At 37.7% G+C, this 23696-nt stretch overlaps 1 protein-coding gene across 2 annotated transcripts; it reads left to right on the top strand.

Moving 5' to 3' along the window:
- The first annotated feature begins 12614 nt into the window (after positions 1-12614).
- Positions 12615-22692, top strand: LOC137250506 (E3 ubiquitin-protein ligase RNF185-like). 2 transcript variants are annotated; one of them, XM_067783420.1, is made up of 5 exons: positions 12615-12801; positions 12937-13142; positions 20026-20656; positions 20983-21149; positions 21209-22692. In XM_067783420.1, the coding sequence occupies exons 3-5, from the start codon at positions 20091-20093 to the stop codon at positions 21307-21309; spliced, it is 834 nt and encodes a 277-aa protein (XP_067639521.1). In that variant the 5' UTR covers positions 12615-12801; positions 12937-13142; positions 20026-20090; the 3' UTR covers positions 21310-22692. The 2 variants fall into 2 exon arrangements, with proteins under 2 accessions (XP_067639521.1, XP_067639520.1); XM_067783419.1 differs by lacking the exon at positions 12937-13142.
- The last annotated feature ends 1004 nt before the right edge of the window (positions 22693-23696 follow it).

Here is a 23696-nt window from a genome sequence, read left to right as displayed (position 1 = left end):
TGGTTTAGAATATTTGGATATATAAAAGTTAACACACTTTGTAGATAAGTACATAAATGCTTATGCAAAATAAGATAAATATTTAGGTCTACATGCAAACATGTACGTAATTAGATGCGTTACCGTAATTAATGCGAACTTCATTTAATTTAAAAAAAAAAAAAAAAAAGGGGGTGTTCCTTACTTGCTACATAGGTACATCCATGCATGGGCGTATACGTTTTGAATATACTTAGTCGGTAAGAAACATTTCATCGGAAGTTGTGAACCCCTGTAGTGACGGCTAATACGTATTGAAGTTTGCACTATCGGGTCATGAGTAATCAATCAATTTGATCAATGTTAAAATTTCCGATTATTGAAGCAAAAATCCATAAAATGAAATTTGAATGGTGCGTTATATCTAAGTACCATAACCAATGGGCAGTTAACGTTAATTACCCAGTAGAACTTACAAATGTTACATGGAATAGAGCTCAATGTTTTGTAATTGAGAGAAAACCAAAACAAGATTCAGTTGAAAATTAAAGAGCCAACGTAGGTCCCTATCTATATATATATATTACAATAATTATTAATTCAGTTTTTTTTTTATATAATGAATCATCAATAAATTTGTAATTGAAATGGGAATGCTGGCATTAAATTTTATTTAGAAGGCACGTAGGACATACAGGTAAGGGGCCACCGAAATTTAGGTGCGTCGGTGGCCATGGATTTTGAGGGTGGGTCATGCACCGGGCGTCGCAGCAACACCCGCGGCGCCCCTCTATATATTCGGCCCTTTTGTTTTTATTTTAATTTTTCACCTTTTTTTTATTATTTGATTTTCAGAGTTGGTAACCGGTCGCTTCCGGTTCGGTATTTTTTTGCGTTATTTCTTTTGAATTTGAATTTAAATATTTGCATGTTAACGGTCTGTCCGTGGCATCCGGTTCGACCGGATGTCGTTTTAATTGGTATTGATAAGCGTTTTGAGTCGGTCTCTGCGCTTCTGTCAGTTTTATTTTAAATTTGACAGCTGTTAGTTTTGATAGGCATGATAGGAACTTCTTTCTGTTCATGGCGCAGGAACAGTAAGGTTGGCAAGGACCCGCCCCAGCCGACAATGACTAGCCCCTGTGCACCACCACATCATGCCGACCGCCTTCCTTACTGCTTCCAACGTAAATGCGAATCCATAACACTATTATGAGACAAATGCGATCTTCGACTGTGGTCGAAAGAGCTGATCGAACGAATTTTCATTCGGTATTATGACGCGTGTTCGATGAAGGCAAGCGTTATTGTGAATTTCGATAAATTCAAAAGGTCACAATAGCACATTTCCAATACTCTGTCAATTAAAATAAAATAAATAAACAAAAGCAGAACTAGTTATTAAATACAAATATTAAAAGTAAAAGTATGACTACAACGGAATTGTGGTTTGATGATTCGTCAGATGAACAGGAAAGCTGTTATGGATACGCATTTACGATGGAAGCAGTAAGGAAGGCGGTCGGCATGATGTGGTGGTGCACAGTGGCTAGTCATTGTCGGCTGTGGCGGGTCCTTGCTAACCTTACTGTTCCTGCGCCATAAACAGAAAAAAATTCCTATCATGCCTATTCAAAATCAACTGTCAAGTGCTGTCAAATTCAAGAAAAACCGACAGAAGCACAAGACTGACTAAAAACGCTTATAAATTCAAATTATAACGACATCCGGTCGAACCGGATGCCACGGACAGACCGTTAACATTCCAAAAATTTAAATTCAAAAAGATAACCGCAAAAAAAAATACCGAACCGGACATGACCGGTTACTAATCGCTGAAAATCAAAAGTGGAAAAAGGAAGCTGAAAAATTAAAAAAAAAAAAAAAACAAAAGGGCCGAATATAACTTGGGGCGCCGCGGGTGTTGTTCCGACGCCCGGTGCTTATCCCACCCTCAAAAACCATGGCCACCGATGCACCTGAATTTCGGTGGCCCCTTCTAAATGAACACCAGCATTCCCATTTTATTTACACATTTTATTCAATACTCATTTCTATTAACGTATGTATGCTACAAAAAAAATACGATAGTGCAGGTTTCTTAACCAGGGCTACAGCATAGGCTCCAAAGCCAAAACAAGGCTGCTTATAGCATCGTCCCAAGACAAATTAAGAACGGAAAAAAAATGTTGAACTACGAATAGCTATTTACACTATGAAAATGTATGTAAGTGTGTGTAGTAAATAAAGTGAGAGAGAAAAAAAATTATCCAACAGTTCACACTTTATTGGGCCGAAATCGAAAACGAAATCTAATATGAATACTTAAGTCTGGCTAAGTTTGTTCTGTTGGGGGTTCTTTTCTTTTCTCTTACTTTTGCTCGTAATATTTCAAATTATACATATATTTATGTCTCTTTTTTTTTTTTGATAATCGTTATAAACGCTTTGTGTGAGAAAAAATATGTAAATAAATGTACTTATGTATAGTAAATATACTACATACAAAGTAAGAATTTGGTTGAATACCCTTTTTTTTTTCATTCACAAAACATATTTTAGGGCTATAAAGTTTGGATACAAATTCCGATAATTGGGGCTCTCTTACAAAATTATTATGTTGTTGTAGTAGAACTTATTTTTGAGTGTAAAAAAATATCAATTTGGTATAATGGCATAGTATAATGATAATAATATGTAATATGTACTAAGAAAATTTGTTATAAAAGCAATAGAGATGAAATTGTGATAGCGCTATGTATTATATGCACGTATATTATTTTCTTCTGGTTGTTCGAACGATATTGCTAGTAACAGTGATTCATATGTATATATATATATATTTGTTTTATTTGTATGATATAAGAAAAGAAAGTTTAAATCTTTTAGCCAATTCGTGCATAATCGACCAATGTCTGCGGTCGCAAAATTGTTTTTCTAACAATTTATGGTTGAGCTCCAAAAATGGATCGCTAAAACGTTTCACGTGATAAAGACGGCTTATTATGAATAAAATTTATAGAGCTAACTTCAACCAATTTAAAGCGATAAAACGAAAATCGACACTGATGATGGCACAACGCCGAAACCGGTTTGTCTCAAAACCAAATTTGACAAGGGATGACGGAAAATCGTTCCAATATACATAAAATATATTATTAAAATGATATAATACCTTTGTTGTAAAGCTAACAATTTCAAGTATTCAATAATAAAATTTGACGAAAAAAAATCGACCCTTGTTAAATGGTTTAACCGGGCTGTATAAAACTCTCTAGGTACTGCTTAGAAGTTTCTTTTAACTATTTACATCTAAGTTTATACTTTGTTGGTACTTACATAGCCGCTAGAGTACGTACCATGGGTCTCTGCCGGCGTGGTTACTGGTGATGTTGTTGTTGCTGGTGCAGGTGTCGCTTTTGTCGGTTATGGCGCGCTGTGTTGGTACTGTTGGCGGTTGTTGCGCTCTGGTCCGAGGTAATCGAGTGAACCTGGTGGCGTTCAAACTTCGGCCTACCTTTACGATCTGGATGACTTGGTGATTTTGGCGTTGGTTGTATTACGCTGCAGCGTACTGCTGGCCCTTTAGGCGGAGGTGGTGTCGGACGCTTTTCCGAAGGTGGTAGTGTACTTCGTAAACGTAGAGAAAGGGGTTTATCTTCGGATAACAAGGTTTCTCATCACCATTTAGTTTAGTGCCGTCCGAATCCGAAACGGAATGACTAGAACTTTCCTCACTAGGTGTGACTGTGAAACGCCGACCTACTTCAACTGGATATTCTATACGTGGAGCTTGTGTCACCACCACACAACCGTTGTAAGGTTTATTACCACCCAAAATGGACGAGTAGAAACGAGGTTTGTCGGAATGGGCTGTGTTGGTACTTTGCGCTATCGACTCTTCCTAGTTTCTGGGCATTTCCCGGTTTATTCTTTGGTAGTTGGGTTAAGGAATCGGCCTGCGGTTCCTCGTTGCAGTCCTTTGGTTCTTCACAATACTCTCTTGAAAATGTGCACAGCACGCGAGGGTGTTTTGCGATGGGTTGAATATAGTTGGGGACGTGCAGTTGAGGTAAGCAATAGTGCTAATGAAGCAGTCTCTGAGTTTGACGCCTTTGGTGTTGAAGTTGTGTCCTAGATGTTATACGATCCTTTTGGTATGGTCGCAGGGCCGCCAAAATTTAGGCTGAAGCAAATCACAAATCTTCTCGTTGGTATAACGCCTTATAGGACTAGTTTCGCGATAAACCTTTTTGGTTTTATAAAAATTTCCGATTAACTGCGCAAGTAAAAAGCTAATTCTTGCGTTTTTTCCCGGCCGGAAAACTCGTGGCTATCTTTTCTTTACTTTTTTTAATTTTCTTCCTCTTTTTTGGTGTTTCTACGGCCGGAAACTCATGGCAAATTTTTCGCTAGTGATCGCCGAATTTTTATTTCTTCGTTTCGATACTTTTGTATCGCAACTTTCGCCCCATCACCAGTCACTAGGTGTGTTAGCACGAACACACTCCCAAGTGGACCGTAACCGTAGACCATAACAGCAGACCGTAACAAAGCTTACTGGAGCTAGCCAGAAGTAGAAGACGGGTGAGATGCTTCAAATCCTTTGGAAATGAATTCCACCACGTAAGTGTAGCTTTCTAAATAAGTTGTTAAATTGTTGAAATTATAAGTTTTGTTTATAGATTTATTCAAAATTTCAGACTGTCCAAAGAAGCGTTCATGGACTTCCCTACAAGAATACTGACTCGTATGACTATCATCTGATTGTCAGCAATGTCAACCTAACGATCAGCGCCTCATATAAACTTTCTATCACAAACTTAAGGGGACTTGCGCCAATGTGATGTAAACACATTTGTTATTCTGACATTCGAGCGGGTCGGACATGTTTAATTTTGCTCTTGGAGTTTGTTTTAAAACATGGTCAAAACCAATATAAAAATCGTCTAAATATCGTCATTAATGTGAGATAGAGACTCAGTTGCAGACTCAGGAAGCTAGCGAGGAGGTTATATTTAAAATCTAATGATTATAAATATCAATATACTGTGTCTACTCTAAAATATTGTGAGAAAGTGACTCAAATAAACTAATAAAACACATACATATGTATGTATGCATGTTCGTCTAACGAAATACATATATACAAATATAAAATAGTGAAAAGCGCGCGGTTTCAAAGACGAAATGTCCGAAACCCCCAAATGTGATAAATGCAAAGTTGCAATACGTGGAGAGACAGGTGTCAGGTGTGTGGGTGTATGTGGAAAGGTATACCAATCTGCACCAAAATGTTCTGGGTTGGATAGCTACAAAGCCAATGTTATAGGATCGCATCCTATGGTGAAGTTTATTTGTGATGAGTGCATTACGTATATACATAATGTTGACTTAGTTGTAAGAGAAATGCAAGAGAGTGTTAACAAAAATAGTATATACTTAAAAGAATTTAAAACGAATTTGAACGGGCAACACAAACCAGCAAGAGAGAGCTAAAAGATTTAATGAAAGCGATGGATGATAAGTATAATGAAATGTTAGCGACCCTAAAAATGCACCAAGAAATGTACTTAAAAAATGCAGCAGAAATAAAGAAAGTGCGGGAGGTAGCAGAGCAAATGATAAAACAAGTGGAAGTAGTGGGAAATGAAAATGAAAACTTATGTAGCGAAATAAAAACAATAGTGAAAGATAAAGGCAGTGTGACGCAACAGCAAAAATCATATGCAAATACACTGAAAATGAGTGATAATATGCATACAAACAGGGACGTGCCGGAATTTAAGAAACGTACTCCTATCATTGTGAAGCCGAAAACAAAACAAACTAGTGAAAAAACAAAAAAAGATTTAAACAATAAAATTAACCCTAAAGAGCTAAAAATCACTGATATCAAAGCAGGCCAAAATGGTGTTATGGTGATTGATAGTATAAATGAAAGTGAAAGAGAGAAAATCAAAGAAATTATGGACACACAAATATGAAATAAAGATCCCACGGGACTATAAACCAAGAATATTTATAACTGGTTTGCACTTTGAAAAAATAATAATGAATTAATAGAGTGTTTAAAGAACCAAAACAAATGCCTATAGCAGGGCGAAATAAAAATTATTAAACAATACAATGTCAAAACAAATAACAAAAACTACTATAATGCAATTGTAGAGGTGGATGAAGATATGTTTACCAACGGTTTGAAGTTAGATAAACTAAACGTAGGATGGGAAAGATGCAGGTTTTACGATGGTGTTAATGTGACAACATGTTTCAAATGTAAAGGATACAACCATAAAGCGACCGAGTGTAAAAGTGATGAGGTGTGCAGCAAATTTTTGGGTAAACATAAAACCACGGAGTGTAATGAAACGCCTATAAACAGTGTATAAATTGCAAAAGGTCCAATGAAAAATTAAACTTAGGGCTAGATGTAAATCACTTGTGCAATAGCCGACAATGTCCGGTATATTTAAAGCACTTAAGTGCAAAAAAGCATAGGCTTGGCTAATAGCAACTAACGCACTACTCAGAAGTTACAGATAAACATGAGGATTATATTCCCGCAATAGTTAATCGAAAAAGCATATCTGCAAAAGCTGATAACAATATATTAAAATGTATTTACCTAAACATTAATAGTATAGTTTCCAATAAAAGTGAATTGGAAGTGACGGCAGAAGTTCTCAAGCCGGCAATCATATTATGCTCTGAAACGTGTACAACAAAAGATATTGAAGATAATGAATTAGTAATACCATCTTTTAACATGATAAGATGTGATTCCCACAGCAGGCATACTGGCGGAGTACTAATATATGTACACAGAGAAATAAATTTTAATATAATATATAATGGTAGTGCAAACATGAATTTGTGGTGCATTATAATAAAATTGAAAAAAACTTGGAAAAAAGTGGCAAATAGGGGTGCTCTACCACTCGCCCAGCACTAGTGATGCAGCCTTCCTAGACTATTTAAATGATCCCCCAGCGGGTTAGGGGGGGTCAGAATATACCCGCGGTAGGTATGCCTGTCGTAAGAGGCGACTAAAATACCAGATTCAAGGGGCTGTGTAGCGCAACCCTGCAGGTTGCCAGCGCAACATATAGCTTCTCCAAACCCAATTGTCAACCTCACCTATCCGCGGCGAATCCTGTTTCACTAACAGACGAGGCTCTGGCGACCCTAAGCTCCTTATGGAACTTGGGGTTGGGGAGGGAGGGGATGGCCTGAAGGTTTAATGTGGCCACATAAATCGTTCCCGAGATGGTCGGGCCAGCACCTTAATGGTGCTGTGGTACCGGAGCGTACCGGATCTGTATCCGGCAAAGGACCATCACATCGATAACACTCCCCAAAGCCTTCGGGGAGCAACCTTATCGCTACAACAACAACAACTATTTGAATGAAATATTAATTGATAAATATGAAAAGAGTAACCACAATATACTAGTTGGTGATTTTAATATCAACATGAATCACATATCAACATACAGTACAAAACTGAATGAAATATTTTCCGTGTTGGGTATGGTTCAAAAAGTGGATTTTAATACACGAATAACGGATACAACTGAATCTAAAATTCATTTCATATATTCAAATTCTGAAGAAATAAAGTGTAAATCTTTGCAAGCATACAGAATTTCTGATCATGAAACAATAATGTTCAATGTTCAAATATCTAAATCATATAAGATGAGAGTGATTAAGAAAATAATTGCTTGGGATAAATATAGCAATGACAGTTTATTAAACCTACTTAGGTCCTTTAATTTTACTTTCAATGAAAATTTATTAATAGATGATAAAATTGAACTAGTGAACCACATTTTAACGCAAGCGATGGAAAATTTAACCTATGAAAAAGAAGTACATATAAAACTAATGAATAAGTGGTACGATAGAGAAATTGCACAAATAAATAAACATAAATTTTATTTGTATACATGTGCTATACAGACAGGACTGTGGGAAGAATACAAAAATATTAAAAAAATGTATAAAAACCTAGTTCAAATAAAGAAAATTAAATACATGGAAAATAAAGTTATAATGAACGAAAACAACGCCAAAGAGATGTGGAGGTACCTTAAATCGACGGTCTGCTTGGCGCGGGATAACGATGGTATCAATAAAGCGGTAATCGATGGTATATTGGTAGAAGATGAACTTGCCTTGGCAAATGGCCTTAACAAATTTTTTTATAAATAGTGTGATAGAAATAAATAACAATATAGAATATTTCGATATAGCACTCAGCGGTAGTCAAGCCAATTCTGAATTTAAGTTTCCTAAAATAACGACTGATGAAGTTATAAAAATCCTGCAAGAGTTTAAATACAAAATAGGTGGCAGGAACATTCTGTCCGATGGCGTAATGAAGGACTCTATAGTGTATACAGGGTTTTTCTATGCCCAAATAATTAATAGCAGTTTGGAAGATGGTATTGTACCAGAAAAGTGGAAAATGTCAACGGTGATTCCAGTTGAAAAAATTAAAAAGGCAATACAGCCAGAAGAGCTTAGACCCATAAACACCTTACCAAGTGACGCTAAAATCCTTGAAGTTTATGTTAAGAATCAATTGGTAAAATATCTATACTCAAACAAAATACTTGTCAATCAACAGTCGGGTTTTAGGAACAAACATTCGTGTGATATCGGAGCGGAAAGATGATCTAAATGATAAGAAGGTGGTGGTTGCTGTCTTTCTTGACCTTAGAAGAGCCTTCGAAACGGTAGATAGGGAAATTCTTATCAAGAAACTTCAACAAATTGGTATTAAAGACATAGAGCTTGCTTGGTTCCGCAGTTATCTAAAACATAGGAAACAGCGAACAGTTATAAAAACAGCGATATCTGATGTATTGGAAGTACCCATAGGCTTACCACAAGGCTCGGTCCTGGCACCAATATTGTTCCTAATATATATAAATGATATAGTTAATGTGATACAAGACTGTGATATCAAACTATTTGCGGATGATTCATTACTTATGATCAGTGACAATAATATTACTACTGCGGTATTAAAAATGCAAAATGATCTCAACAATTTATACACATGGCTATGTGCGAATAGGCTAAAGCTTAATATAAACAAAACCAAATATATGGTCATAACAAGAAAAAATATTAATGATGAGGACTTAAGTGGGCTAAAAATAAATAATGAAACCATACAAAAAGTTAATAGCATAAAATATTTAGGGATTATAATTGATAACAAACTTAAATTTGAAGAACATATAAACTACACAGTTGCGAAAGTCGCGAAAAAGATTGGTGTTGTGCAGAGATCTACCAAGTATATACAAGAAAAATATAAAATAATTATTTATAAATCTATTATTGAACCACATTTTGTGTATTGCCCATCGATATTATTCATAATAGCGGACAAAGAAATTGATAAGCTACAAAAGCTTCAAAATAGATGTATGAGGTTTATTCTTAAAAAACGTAGAGATGCTAGAACGGCTGATATGTTAAGAAAGTTGAACTGGTTGAGTGTCAAGCAAAAAATTTATTCTCATACCATGAAGTTGAGATTTAATATAAAACATGGAAATGTACCTGAATATTTAAGTAGTAACGTATTTCTAGTGGAGCAAACACACAATATAAATACTAGAAATAGACATAATTTTAAATTGCCATTTTTCCGAACAGAAATAGATAACCAAAACATTTTTTACAAAGGCCTAAAGGGTTACACCCATTGGAAATTAAAAACTGCAATGAAATCTTAGTTTTTAAGGCAAAATTATATGAATTTTGTAAAACTCTACCTATAAGATAGAATAGTACTATTTGTATCTTGAATTAGGCTTTAAGCCGTAATAAATAAATAACTAACTAAAAACTGTGTACGTGTGAGTTTTTGTCTCCTTCTTACACACCAACATGGCCTTCTGATTAAGTATATAGCCATACTGCTCACTCTCATTCATTTTCCTGGATCAGTGCTGACAAAAAGTGTCATAAATGTTAGTTTACTGTAGATATCAGGTTTGACTGTTATACTATCATAAATGACCATTGTTATATTCCGCCAAAAATGAAACAATGCTTTTTGCTTTTTATTTACTTTATTTCATTACGTTTTTAATTTTGTACGTGATAAAAGCATACGTGTTTCTTATTTGTTTAAAATAAATAGTTTTATAAGAATTCGAGTTCAGAATGTTCAATTTAAATTCAGAAAATAAAACAACAGAAGAGCGCTTTCTTCATGCGGAAACACATTTAAAAATGAATCACCACTAACCACTATTATTTTTCGTATATCAATTTTTTGAGTGCGCCCCATACATTCCGACAGCTTTTGGATTTTTTAATATTATTTTCAATTTTTTTCTTTTAGCATGGAGCTTTGAAATGCTCTCTTTTTCATTTTTTAAACTTATTTTTTATATGGTTTTCGTCGGTTGAAAATGGCGGAATTTGAAAAATAACAAAACAACCTTGATAATCATTTGATTGTCATATGACAGTCAGTAGTAACAACATGATTAAATCGGATAAACTGTTCTCGCATACATAAAATTCCTTTGAGAATTATGTATCTGTCTCACATACATAATGGTATCTGCTGTATTTTCTTTTGTTCTGTACCAGGTGTCCTAAGCTATCCCAGTGTAACGAAGCTTTTCCTCGCCCCGGTGCTTCTTCAGTAACTGCTGGGGTATACTCGCCGTGTCCAAGGTTCGTTTACAATGAATTTTTATTTCGGGGCACCTTGCAAATCGTTTTCATATAAATTCACTTTATTGGTAAATTCCCTAAAATATAATATAAAATGTATAAAATGTGTATCTATAATTCACTTAATTTCATTGCTTGCTTTATAATTCGTGATGGGCTAGCGGTCCCTCGTGTCCCGTTAGGAGCGTTCTGTTAGGGCGCCGTACTGGTCGCCGTCTAGGTATGTGTGAATGTGTCTCGGTGACGCCTTGCGCCGGCGTGTTCCTATTATGGTTAGGGGCAGTGCCAAGCCTGCTGCGGCCAGCGTCGTATGCCTGCGTATCTCTGCTGCGGCCAACGTCGTATGTACGCGTAGTTCTGCTGCTGCCAACGTCGTGCGTATTCGTGGCTCTGCCAGCGTCGTATTTATGGGTGGCTCTGCTGCCTACGTCGTGTGTATGCGTGACTCTGCTGTGGCCAACGTCGTATATTTGCGTAGCTCTGCTGCGGCCAACGTCGTATGTAAGCGTGACTGCTGCAGCCAACGTCGTGTGTATGCGTAACTCTGCTGGCGTCGTGTGTATGCGTGACTCTGCCGCCGAGGCTTATGGCGGCTCGTGACGTTGTGGGCCTTCGCTTAGCGGGGAGCGAGCGTAGTTTAAGGCGTTGTAGAGCGGTCAAAACCAGCTTACCAACAATCCTCAACCCACGGCTCTCTCCTATGACGGGAACTGTCTTGCGATGGTCAAAACCGATACGCCTTTCAGATGCCCTTCAATTGCTGCTCTGGTGACAGTCGCAACTTTGCGCCCCGTTAGGTGAGATCCGTTAGCCTCGGTACAGTCACGTTGTTGCGTTCCACCTCTACTCACTCCTACTGCGGTTGCCGACGTACTTCTGCCGCGGATGACGTTTGGCTGAGCGCGGGACCACGATGCTGTGGAGGACGTTTGCTTGCGAGGGAGCAAGCGTGATCTAAAGCGTTGTAGAGCGGTCAAAACCTGCTTACCCACAATCTTCAGTCCACGACTTTCTCCTATGAAACGCACTGGCTTGCAATGGTCAAAACCGATATGCCTTCAATAGCGCTCCAATAGTAGCTCCGGTCGCAACCACAACCGCGTGCTGACTGACTCCTGTCTTCTCGTGTTGCCCTTTTTATAGCCAATGCTCTTGATGTTGCTAGCATAGTTCGTTGCGTTGCTATGGTTACGGTGTTGCTGTGGCGTGTTGCGGCAACTTGTTGCGCTAGTGATGTTTCTGACACTTATTTGTGTCCCGTGTTGTGTTGGCAATGTTGCTAATCGTGTTTTTATGATGTTTCAGAGACTTGTTTGTGTCTCGTGTTGTCTGTAGTACTGCTCCTGTGTTATGGGGTGGTTTTGTGTGGGCCAAATTAATGGATTATATTTGGTCCTCACACCAGTTTGAGTCCTTTTTCATGATTATAGGCTGTCGTTGGGAACATGCGGACATGCGTGAGCGAACAAAGGAACATACATAAATTTGAGTATCAATGTTTACGTCATCGCAGGATCAGCATTGTCAATTACGAGTGTGAGTGAATTAGTAAACTATCAGCGTTTCTTGTAGGGTCTATGATTACGGGCCTATTATGTGACAGCCTTCTTAAAGGCCGAATTAATGGTGACTTATAACCATAAAGCCATATCCAGATAAAACAGCTGATCGAACCTACCTTATGGAAATCAATGTAATCGATTAATCGTGCCATACCATAACGCTAACTCGTTTACATTGATTTCCTTAAGGTAGGTTCGATCAACTGTTTTATCTGGTTATGGTTTTATGGTTATAAGTCACCATTAATTCGCCCTTAAATAGGACTCATGAAACAAAGCTGTTTCATTTTCTTTTTGGACCTATGAATTTGAAATGCAACGCTGTAAATTTTGTAATGAAAGCGAAGCGAAAATAATGAAAACATCATAAGATATAAACACTTAGAACGAAAACGACTCACTATCTTTAATTAAATTAATTTTTATACAAAAAGTACAATTATTAATTTTAAAATTTCAAATATTGTGAAATATTTTAATTATATTCGGCGCAAATTCAATAAGTTAAATTTTCCAAATAAAACGTTGCAGGAAAAACTGGAAAAAAGTGAGTGTTGGTCGACCTTCGTGAGGTTGAAGTGCAATAAGTAGATACTTTCGCTTATATTTTTCGCATGTTTGATAAAATATGAATATTTGTGAATATTAGCGATAAAATTACAGTAATTTTTTATCAATTTAGGTGTTGCACCGTCTTGTAAAACGTTACCATTAATATTAGCAAAAATGTAAAAAATGCGCAATAACAAAGGCAAAGTACACATCACAACTTGCAAATTTGTTGAGCTGTAATTTTGTTGAGCGTACATTAATATATTTACACAATCGCGTTGGTGTGTTGGTGGTGGGATACTGATATGAACACGTAGGCCGCGTGCATGTGATGCGGTAAATGTTGGAAATGGCGTAGACGATTTACTTGATTATGATTATAACACGTCACTCCATCCGATCAGAAGATGGCTTCTTAATGTATAAATACCAGCGATAAGCGAAATTGAAAGAAAAGATCCCGTAGAATGACTCAATAGCCTTGAGAATGTTAAAATGCTCATTGAACCTGAAGTCTAGAACAAATGTCGAGAAAGGTGTCAAAAGACGCGTATTGACCTCCAAAGTCCGAAAAAAAGTGTATTTGTCTTGAGATATTTGCAGATGAAGCTGGCAATTTTCATCTGGTTATTATAATGTTGTACATAGAAAAAAATGGTAATTCTTTACTTTAGGTACAACTGCTAAAACTCGTCCAAAAATATCGGGAGAGGTGTCCAAAGACGCGGTTTGGACCCAGGATCACGAATCCGAACACAAGAAAAACTGTGGGTAAAAGTGTTTTGCGCGGATATAGATTTGGTCTCCAAACCGATGTTGGACCCTAAAATAAAGAATTGCCATTTTTTTCCTACGTACAACATTATAATAACCACATGAAAATTTGCCAGCTTCATCTGCAAATATCTCAAGACAGATATTACACAGACCGATATTACACTTGCGACTTTGGAGGTCAATACGCGTCTTTTGACACGTTTCTCGACATTTTTGGACGTGGATTAGTGGCCGACCCTTGTTCTAGACTTCAGGTTCAATGAGCATTTAAACATTCTCAAGGTTATTGAGTCATTCCACGGGATCTTTTCTTTCAATTTTGCTTAGCAGTTGTACACTAAAGTAAAGAATTACCGAAAATATTTTGTATAGGTACAAAGGGATTTTGCACCGATTTAATTTGGTCCCATCACATAGCCACGCCAGGGTGTTTTTTTTTATAAGCGCGGCCGAAAGCCGCCAAAGCAAAAGGGAGTTTTGCTTAAAAATACTATAGATCCCACACCCGGATTTGCAGGAACAAGGGGTAATTTTTCGGTTTTTCGTAAATATCTTTTGAACGAGTCGAAATTATTTCCGCATTCGGATTATTGATGCTTAGGTGAAAACGTGTCTACTGACACCTCGCCCGCTGTTTTTGCTCTATTAGCAGTCGACCCCTATTCTAGACTTATCCCAAAACGCCACCAACATCTAGGATATATAATTCTCCTAAGAGCCAGATAATGACAGATTTGGTCCACTGTGTGGTATTCTCATAGACTTTGCAGCTTCTGCGGCGTTTTGGAGAATATACCGGTTACTTCCTTTAAAATTCTTGTAGGTATATTTGATTGTGAATTCTTCAACTAACATTTTGCAAATAGCATATGTGACCCGGTCTATGAAAAGGTGCCTTATGACTCAAAACAATTTATTCAACTTTTTTGCTGGTTTTGATAGCTTTTGACGCGATCTTTCACGTGGTGAAAACTAGAAAGTCCTAACTTGGTTAGAAGTGCACTAAAGAAGATGTGGAGAAAGAAGAGCAACCCCAGCGGGTTAGGGGGTCAGAATATACCCGCGGTAGGTATGCCTGTCGTAGGAGGCGACTAAAATACCAGATTCAAGGGGCTGTGTAGCGCAACCCTTCAGGTTGCCAGCGCAATATAAAGCTTCTCCAAACCCAATTGTCAACCTCACCTATCCACGGCGAATCCTGTTTTACTAACAGACGAGGCTCTGGCAACCCCAAGCTCCTCAAGGAACTTGGGGTTGGGGAGGGAAGGGATGGCCTGAAGGTTTAATGTGGTCACATAAATCGTTCCCGAGATGGTCGGCCTGGCACCTTAATGGTGCTATGGTACCGGAGCGTACCGGATCTGTATCCGGAAAAGGACCATCACATCGATAACATTCCCCAAAGCCTTCGGGGAGCAACCTTATCGCTACAACAACAACAACAGAAAGAAGAGCACATGTGAAAGACTACGAAGCCTTTGGTTCCTTCGATGCCACTTTGGTGGCTGGTGAAGCATCCCAGGACTTTTTAATAGCATTTTTTTCGATGGCAATGGAGCCAAAATATCGGTCAGAAACTGGTTTGTGCTTTGTCTTTTGGGCATAACTGTTCATAATGCAAAAGAAAAACTACCAAGAAACTGAAGAAATGCATTGTTTATCTTTAACAGCTGTTTCTCGCAATTTCTTATTTGAGTCATAAGCTACCTTTTCATATTCATATTTCTTTATTTCAGTCTATGGCATTTAAAGCCCTTACAGACTAGATAACAATGTTAAATTAAAATTAGATAATTATTTAATAGTGTAGTACATGAGTTGAGTATAGACACAATAAAACTTACATGCTATGAAGAAATTGACAAGCACATTTATCTGTTTGAAAAGATATCAGTAAGTATTGTTTTAAAAGTAAACTTAGAAAGAGCAAAATCAATAGCTGAAGAATCAGAGATGGGATTAAAGTCGGTCATAGCTCTAAGCAAAGGTGCGTTTGAGGCATAGAGGGTTCGGACACAATGTATTTATTTGAAAATTTGAAAATCAATCCGTATAGAAAATAGGTATATTACGAAGAGGCCTTATAGGGATATGGAATCGGAGACTCCTGAGGAGACAAGGTGCATCAACTACACCATTAATGATGTCATAAACAAACGTGAGCGATAGGACAGTTCTTCTGCATTCCAGGGACTCTAATTTGATAAGTGAGCACCTGGATTTATAAGATGGAATCGGTTCAGAAAAGTTCATCGAGCGCAGCGCGAACCGAACAAACCCTTTCTGCACACGTTCAAGCCTAACAATATGGCATTCATGATACGGCCTCCAAATAAAGCAGGCATATTCCAGCTTCGAACGAACTAGTGCAGTGAACAATAACTTGAGGGTGTAGGGATCCGTGAAGTCTGTGCAGGAACGCCTAATAAAAGCCAGAAGTGAATACGCCTTAGCAATAGTAGAATGTATATGAGTCGTGAAAGAAAATATCTAATCGAAGACAACACCCAAGTCCTTTATCTCGTTAAGAGTTGAGAGGTGGGTACCATCGAGAGAGTAGGAAGTGGGAATGAGGCCACGTGATTTAGAAAAGCTTACAAGAAAGCATTTGCTAACATTTAGTGGCAAGTTATTGGCACGACACCAAACAGCAACGTTATCTAAATCAGATTGCATTTTAATCACGTCGTCTGAGTTTGCGATGGTATTAAAAATCTTTAGGTCATCAGCGTATAATAGAAAATTAGAGTGCTGGAAGCAGGTGGAAATATCGTTTATAAAAATTACAAAAAGTAATGGTCCAAGTATGCTACCTTGAGGCACCCCGGAGGTGGCTGTGAATGTGTTTGAAGAGTTATTGTCTATAACCACAACAAAGCTACGCTGGTGGAGGTATGATTTAATCCATGATAAAAACATCGAGTGGAAGCCCACGCGAGTCAATTTAGAAATCAGGATAGAATGACTAACTTTATTAAATGCTTTTGAGAAGTCGGTGTACACAGTATCAACTTGACAACGGTCATTAAAAGAAGATATGCAAAAATCAGAGAAGATAGATAGGTTTGTTAAAGTGGATCTACCGGTCATAAAATCATGCTGATTTTCAGTGATTAGAGGAGGTTTAACAGCAAAGTACATTTTTTGTTTCACAATGTACTCGAATAATTTTGGAACAGATGATAATTTTGCAATGGGCCTGTAATTCGCGACATTGTTCTTGCTACCGCACTTGAAAATAGGGCTGATGAAGGTTATCTTCCACGCATCAATAAATTCGCCGCACTCTAAAGATTTGTTGAAAATTAAAAGGAGGGGAAATGCCAGAGCCAAACAATTTTTCAAAAGATAAGACGATAAGCCGTCAATATCAGTATGGGTAGATGATTTAATATTCTGGATTCCATCGACCATATCTTCAATTGATAGAGTCAGCGCACCAAAGTTAATGGGACTGTCAACCACAGTGGGCAACTCCTGCGGGTCTTCCGGTGACGTAACGAAATTGGAGCAAAAGAAGGCTGCAAAAAGATTGGCCGCTTCAGCTGTTGATGAAGCATGCTCAGAATTATAGATGACTGAGGCAGGGATACTTGAGCATCGCTTTTTGGAATTTACATAAGTCCAGAATGCCCTAGGGTTTTCCTTAATGTCGGATTCAAAATTACGAACATAGTTACCAATAGAGCCTCTTGCCTAACGCTTTGAATGATTTGGAATAACGCAGGTATTTTTCTTTATACGCCATTAGCTTAGTGGCCTTGAACTTTTTGTAAAACCTATTCCTCTGATTCTTAAGCCTCTTAAGTTTTCTAGTATACCATGGTATTCTGTAACACCGCTTCATTTTCTGAGGTATATTGTTTATGCAGATTTGATGTACAACGTTTTTAAATAAGTTGAAGCATCGAGCAAGATCACATCCCCGAAACAGGGCTTCCCAATCAACGGAAGAAACTTCCTGATATAAACAGTCATAATTTCCACGTCTAAATGAAAAAGTAGGATCCTCATTCAGAGTTCCAATACTTTCGAGGATAAGCGGAATGTGGTGCAAACCAGAGCACGACAACGGTTCCATGCATTCGGTGACCGTTAAGAAAAACAAGATCAAGAAATCTCGAGAGTTGATTGGTGAAGCCGTTGATCTGAGAAAGACTAACACTTGAGAAACTGTCAATGAGGTAAATCTCAGAAGTGGTGTTTACATTGTTCGGAACCAATGAGTAGTTATTATCGACATAAGACCATTCAATATTAGGTAAATTAAAGTCACCCAATATGCAAAAGTTACCACTATCATAAGAACGAACTAAATCAGTAATGTTATCTACATGAGACTTATAAAGTGAGTCTAGACTAGACGGTCGAATGTATGACACACAGATAAACATTTCAGAGATGCCGCGAACTGAGACACACAGTTGGTCCAAAAGCGAGTCTTGACCCTTCAGCTCCACAAGCGACGAGTTGATGTGCCGGCGTATGGCAATTAAAACTCCACCGCCTCTAGAGAGTCCAGTTTTGGAAAAATCGCGATATTTGCGATAGAAAGTGTACAGGTTAGAGTCAAAAAACTCAGCATCAAGGAACTCAGGATTTAGCCAGGTTTCAATAAGAACGAACACGTCATAGTCCACAAGCGAACTCATATTGTACATTACGTTAGACTTAGTTCGCATTCCGGAAACATTTTGAAAGTAGACACTCAATTGCTTTTGGGTGCCATTTATGGAAATATTATCAACTCCCTGACCTTTTGAACAGGACGGTAGACAGCTATCAAGGTATGTGCTGCTCTCACAGCACAGGTCTCTTAGTTTTTTGACGTATTGACATGCTTTTTAGAGTATACATGAACCACAGAATGAGTCGGCCAAAAGGAAGTATCCAGTACCTTATCAAAATATTTATCAGGAACCGATATTTTGAAGGAAGATATGTCTCTCGCATATTTAAAAGTAAACTTGAAAACATTGATGCCACTATTTTCAACTCCAAGCTTAGTGCAGATATAATTAGAAATGTCTTCTTCCGATAGTGATGCATGCAACCTTGATACAAAGATCACTTTACGAGACGGAACGGCTGTCACTTCTCTTCGAACATTCTGAAAAACAGCAGGCTGTGATGAAATGGAGGCCAAATGATTAAGATCTTGGCCCAAAATGCCAGCAGCAGTTATGCCAATGATGTTTGCAGAGTCTATTCGTCGGGACGCAGCCGTAGAGGCAGGGCAGCCGTCGGTAGAAACAGCAGCAGGCCCTGCAGACGGAGCAGCAGAAATATATTCAATCGTATTAGTAGCATGGTCATAGGCCGGGACACATATAACAAACCAGTTAGTTATGCGGAAGGTTACGCTTTAGCGTATCTTTACGTAATTCCATTTCCAGAAGAAAAAAAAAAATAGAAGATTCTTTTGCATCTTGAATTCGAATAAATTCTAGGTTGGTTGAGCAAGATGTTTATCATAAAAAATTCAAGTCGTTTATCAATCTTGATTGAAAAAGATTAGGTGAAATGGTATGAGCTCCGAGAAAAATGTGCTATTATATTGCCCCTTGTCAGACAGGCGTATATAGTGGAACGACCCAGATTTACTCGATCAAGGGCTGTATAAGCTTTAATAATCCATCAAATTCGATTTACATACATGGTTGAACCGATTCAGGGGAGCGAAGTACAGTTTCAACAACGTTAAGCTCTATGTGTACAAGAAATTCAAGGGCCGGTAGGGCATCAACAAGCAAGATGTCAATTGTCGTGGTGTTCCCACTGCAGACGGTTTCAGGCACCGATTTAACTCTGATTAATACACATCTATTTCTTCGGTGAATGTTTCCCGTTAAAATAAAATAAGTATACATTTCAACATTGCTCTGGCAACCGCGCGGGCTTCACTCTTAGATCGCGATAGGTATGCTCTGACACTGCATTATGTAGAATGCAGATATTCTGTGGAAGCTTTTGACGTTAACCTTTCCGCAGTAAATTTTCGTTGTAATATAACCAGAACGAAAGTGGTGTTGGACAAGTTGGTTTTAGAGAACATGTTTAAAATTTAGATTAAAATCCATTTGAAGGTACCATATTAATGTTTTTCAAAAAGCTGAGGTCTCGTAGACAGAAATCTGCCTGAGATATGCTCTGTTGGCACATTTGCCTAATAAGAAAAGCCACCGGTGATGTTAGTTCAGGCGAATAGTTTATAAACGAGGCTAATGAATCTTCCTTTGCTTTTGAGAATGCCAACCAAGATCCCCTTTAATAAGGATCAAACAAACAGGAACAGCCAAGCTTTTCACATTGAGGCTATTCTACAAAGTGTGCTTATTTCATCAAAATTTCCTACTACGCGCCGTATATATTCCGCTTCAATTAAATAAAAATAATTACATTTGCATTTTATCATATTTAATGTATTTTAATCTGCTTCCAGCTTACATATTTTGAACAACATTTAAATATAACAGCAATTAAGCGCTAGCAAATTAATAAACCCGCATGTCAACACAAGCATCATGCGCCCCTACGGCGCCAGATTTACCTACAACATCGCATCCCACACCCTCAGCACCACCGCTCGATGAAGCATCAGCTGATTGGAATAATACAGATATTGAAATGAAAAGGAGTGAAGAAACCTCAACGAATATGGAAACGGAAGCTGATAACAATACAACCACAGCTGATGAAGCTGCTGCTGGTACCCTTTGCACAACGAAAACTTCTTCAACAGCGTATTCGTTTCCAGGCAGTGCGCTCGGTAGTGAATCTACAGCCAATATTAATAATATCAAATCGGAAACTAGTACAGGTGGTGATACTAAAGCTAATAACAAGGAAGAAGAAAAGGTTGATGATTCCATGTATGAATGTAATATTTGTCTTGATACTGCCAAGGACGCGGTTGTCAGTTTGTGTGGTCATCTCTTCTGCTGGCCATGTTTACATCAATGGTTAGAGACACGCCCAAACTGCAAATTATGTCCCGTATGCAAGGCTGCTATTGGCAAAGACAAAGTGATTCCCTTGTATGGACGTAACAGCACCAAGCAGGAAGATCCAAGGTAAAGTAGTTATATGTATTTATAAGTATGTAGTTCAATGTAGTTTTATAACGGTTGTGAAAACATATGACAACGGTGGGTTTTTAAAGGTTCTCTGTATCTAACATGATAGGACATCCAACACTTTCTTGTGTAAGGAACTTTGAATCGCCATTTGTTACAGAACTCACTTTCAAACACCACTTTAATATTTTTCAGTGACACAAGATATAGTAAATTGAATGCGTTTTTCAACCTCTATGATGCTTCTTTGAATTACCTACTTAAATGTAGATTTATTATACAATTAGTATGTGTTTCTATAATTGTTTTCTTGTTTTGTACAGAAATAAAGTACCACCACGTCCTGCTGGTCAGCGTTCTGAACCCGAACCTCAACAAGGTTTTCAAGGATTTGGTTTTGGTGATGGTTTCCATATGTCTTTTGGTATCGGCGCTTTTCCCTTCGGCTATTTTGCTTCATCATTTAATTTCGGCGAACCACGCGCAGCAGGTAGTATATTTGTTCGTCATTATAATTTTAAAATTTGTGCTAACTCTAAAATCTTACAGCTGCTAATCGTGGCACAACACAGTTTGAAGATGAACAACAATTATCCAAATTATTTCTCTATTTGGCTTTCTTGTGCATTGCTTGGTTATTGTTTGCATAGCAATAATAAACCACTCGTTTTACTTACAAACTAACATGCATAAATATCTAAATATATATTTATGCAATAAGCTATTTTTTAAACGGTTTTTTAATTAGTTGCTTCGTGCTTGTGATTATCAATTTGAAGTCTAAAAAAGATAAACGTATGTGTATATGCAAGTTATAAAATACAGATACATACATACAAAATTATACATATTTAAATAATACTGAGGAATTAGAATGTCTTGAAAAAAAAAAAACAGAAATTAAAAAATTATTTGAAGAAGTTATACGTTCAGAATAAATGTATGCAATGAACTAAAACATGGACTTTAAACTTTGAAGAGATATGAAAAGTATGTTAGGTCCGGCATGTATAATATTTTCCCCACATCCTTTAAAAATATGAGCTGTATATTTTTGGTTTCAAAAGATACCATAACATTTCGATTTTCGGTTCAAGAGTTCGCTCGTTTTATTGTAAACAGAAGTAATTCAAAATTTGCAGTTTTGTTATCACCACATGTTCTTATCTTATTTGTCTCACAAACTATAGTCGATATTACTTTTGTCGTATTTCGCTCTATAAATAGATTTAAAGCGTTTGTATGTACCTACAAATAATTCTTATGGGGTTTGTTCAAAGCTGCATTATAAGCTTTATGTTTTTGTTGGCATGGCTTACGTACTAACTTTTGTAATCTAATAAGGGTTTTAATCAAATGTAGTTGTTTTAAAACACAAAAATTAGCCCTGTCACGATTGTTGATTGTTCACCTAACTGATGGTTGCTTTCTCAATAAAGTAGTCCAAAGTGTATAACGAATGCCTTAATCCGTTGCTTAGTCTCCTATCAGCTGTCATGTTATAGGCGTTGCTATTGTCAAGCTTAGCGACAAACTGATTGCTTCCATTGTGTACGAGAACAAGTGTGCTTTACCACCTGACACATGTCGTTTGACCTAGATATCATATATATTACCTACATATCTCGTTTTACACTGTTGTTGTTGTTGTAGCAGTACACTTTTTTACAATAAGGCGACTCTATAGACCCCTCGACTGTCATTTACGTCGACAATCGACATTCGTGATAGCGGTGCAGATTTATAAACAATAAATGTGATCAGGGGGCCGTTTCACAAAACATACAAGTATTGTTTGTAGTACAAGTAAATTTCTATGAAATTAAACAAAATATATATGTATGTCAGAACGAACTTACTTGTATTACAAAAAACGGGCCCCAGTTGGTATTATTTTTATTTTTTTATTGGTTTATAATATATATTTTCGATTTACTGTAACATTAGATTTATAGAGATTCCAGGTTTGTTTTGAAAAAAACGATTTGGTTGCGTGATAACAAATAAAACAAAAAAATATTAAATTTCAGTTACATGAATTTATACAGCTTGTTTCAAAATCTAATTGCATTAGTGAGTCAACTGTGTTCAATTTTTCGTATGACCACTAAAGAAAGGTCTTTAAATGTCCCCAAACGGAGATCTAACAAAACTAGAAGTTTTAACAGGGTAGGTCAACAAAGACGTTACTCTTAGCAGTGTTGGTTCCAAATTACAATTGAATAGATGGCTTGTAACATGGGCGAATGCACCGCATACAGGACATACTTCTTGCATGGCAGTGGTGATTTTGGACAGCTAAGAGTTACAATGACCAGATCAAAGTTAAATCTAATGAAGCGAGACAATCTAGGAAGTGTGCTTTCTGCTGCAATGGTTGATAATGCGATTCTGATACCGGATTGCGGATTTTTCCTTCCTTCGCCGGATAGGGCGAATGCCTCGAATATGACTTTTCCCCCTTGTTCGGTTTTGTGAATTTTAGTCGTATCTTACTACAGGAAAGCCCATTGCGTGAATAAATCTATGCCCTTAACCCGGCGGAGCCAACATGTCATTGCAGTCCAACGTGATGGTCCTCTGTCGGATACCGATCCCGTACGTTCTGGAATATAACGCCATTAAGGTATTAGCTTGACCATCGCGGCTGCGATTTCATATAACCACATTGAACCTTCTAGATCATCCGCCACCTCCTCCCGTGAATAACTTGACGCGACTGCTTAATAAACGCTTCCCAAGGCAGTCGGTTCTATGTACCGGAGCGACTCGGGATTTTTCCCGACCATGGACTGTCATTTCAGTGTGACCCCATCTAATTTGTTTCGTCCCTCCCACAAATTGTCATCCTCCCAGCAGCTCCTTGCAGCAGGACTGCTCCATATTCTCTTACTCCGGGAAGGCATCGAATCCAATCCGGGTCCGTCTCCTGACCCCGGTCCTGAGAAATGGTTTTGCTGCATCTGCCGGAAAAGAATCTTTTTAGGACGGTCATACTCTGTTCAGTGTGTCTCGTGCAAGGGATGGTTGCATCGGA

The sequence above is a fragment of the Eurosta solidaginis genome, chromosome 4 (genome assembly GCF_040869045.1).
Source record: "Eurosta solidaginis isolate ZX-2024a chromosome 4, ASM4086904v1, whole genome shotgun sequence".
NCBI lineage: Eukaryota > Metazoa > Arthropoda > Insecta > Diptera > Tephritidae > Eurosta > Eurosta solidaginis.
This window is presented reverse-complemented; position numbering and strand designations above follow the sequence as displayed.

Excerpts from the sequence above, each read along its gene's own strand:
- LOC137250506 (XM_067783419.1), top strand. The coding sequence starts at position 20,091 with ATGTCAACACAAGCATCATGCGCCCCTACGGCGCCAGATTTACCTACA. Across the intron at positions 20,657-20,982 it reads ACCAAGCAGGAAGATCCAAG|AAATAAAGTACCACCACGTC; the intron begins GTAAAGTAGTTA and ends TGTTTTGTACAG. Across the intron at positions 21,150-21,208 it reads CGGCGAACCACGCGCAGCAG|CTGCTAATCGTGGCACAACA; the intron begins GTAGTATATTTG and ends AAAATCTTACAG.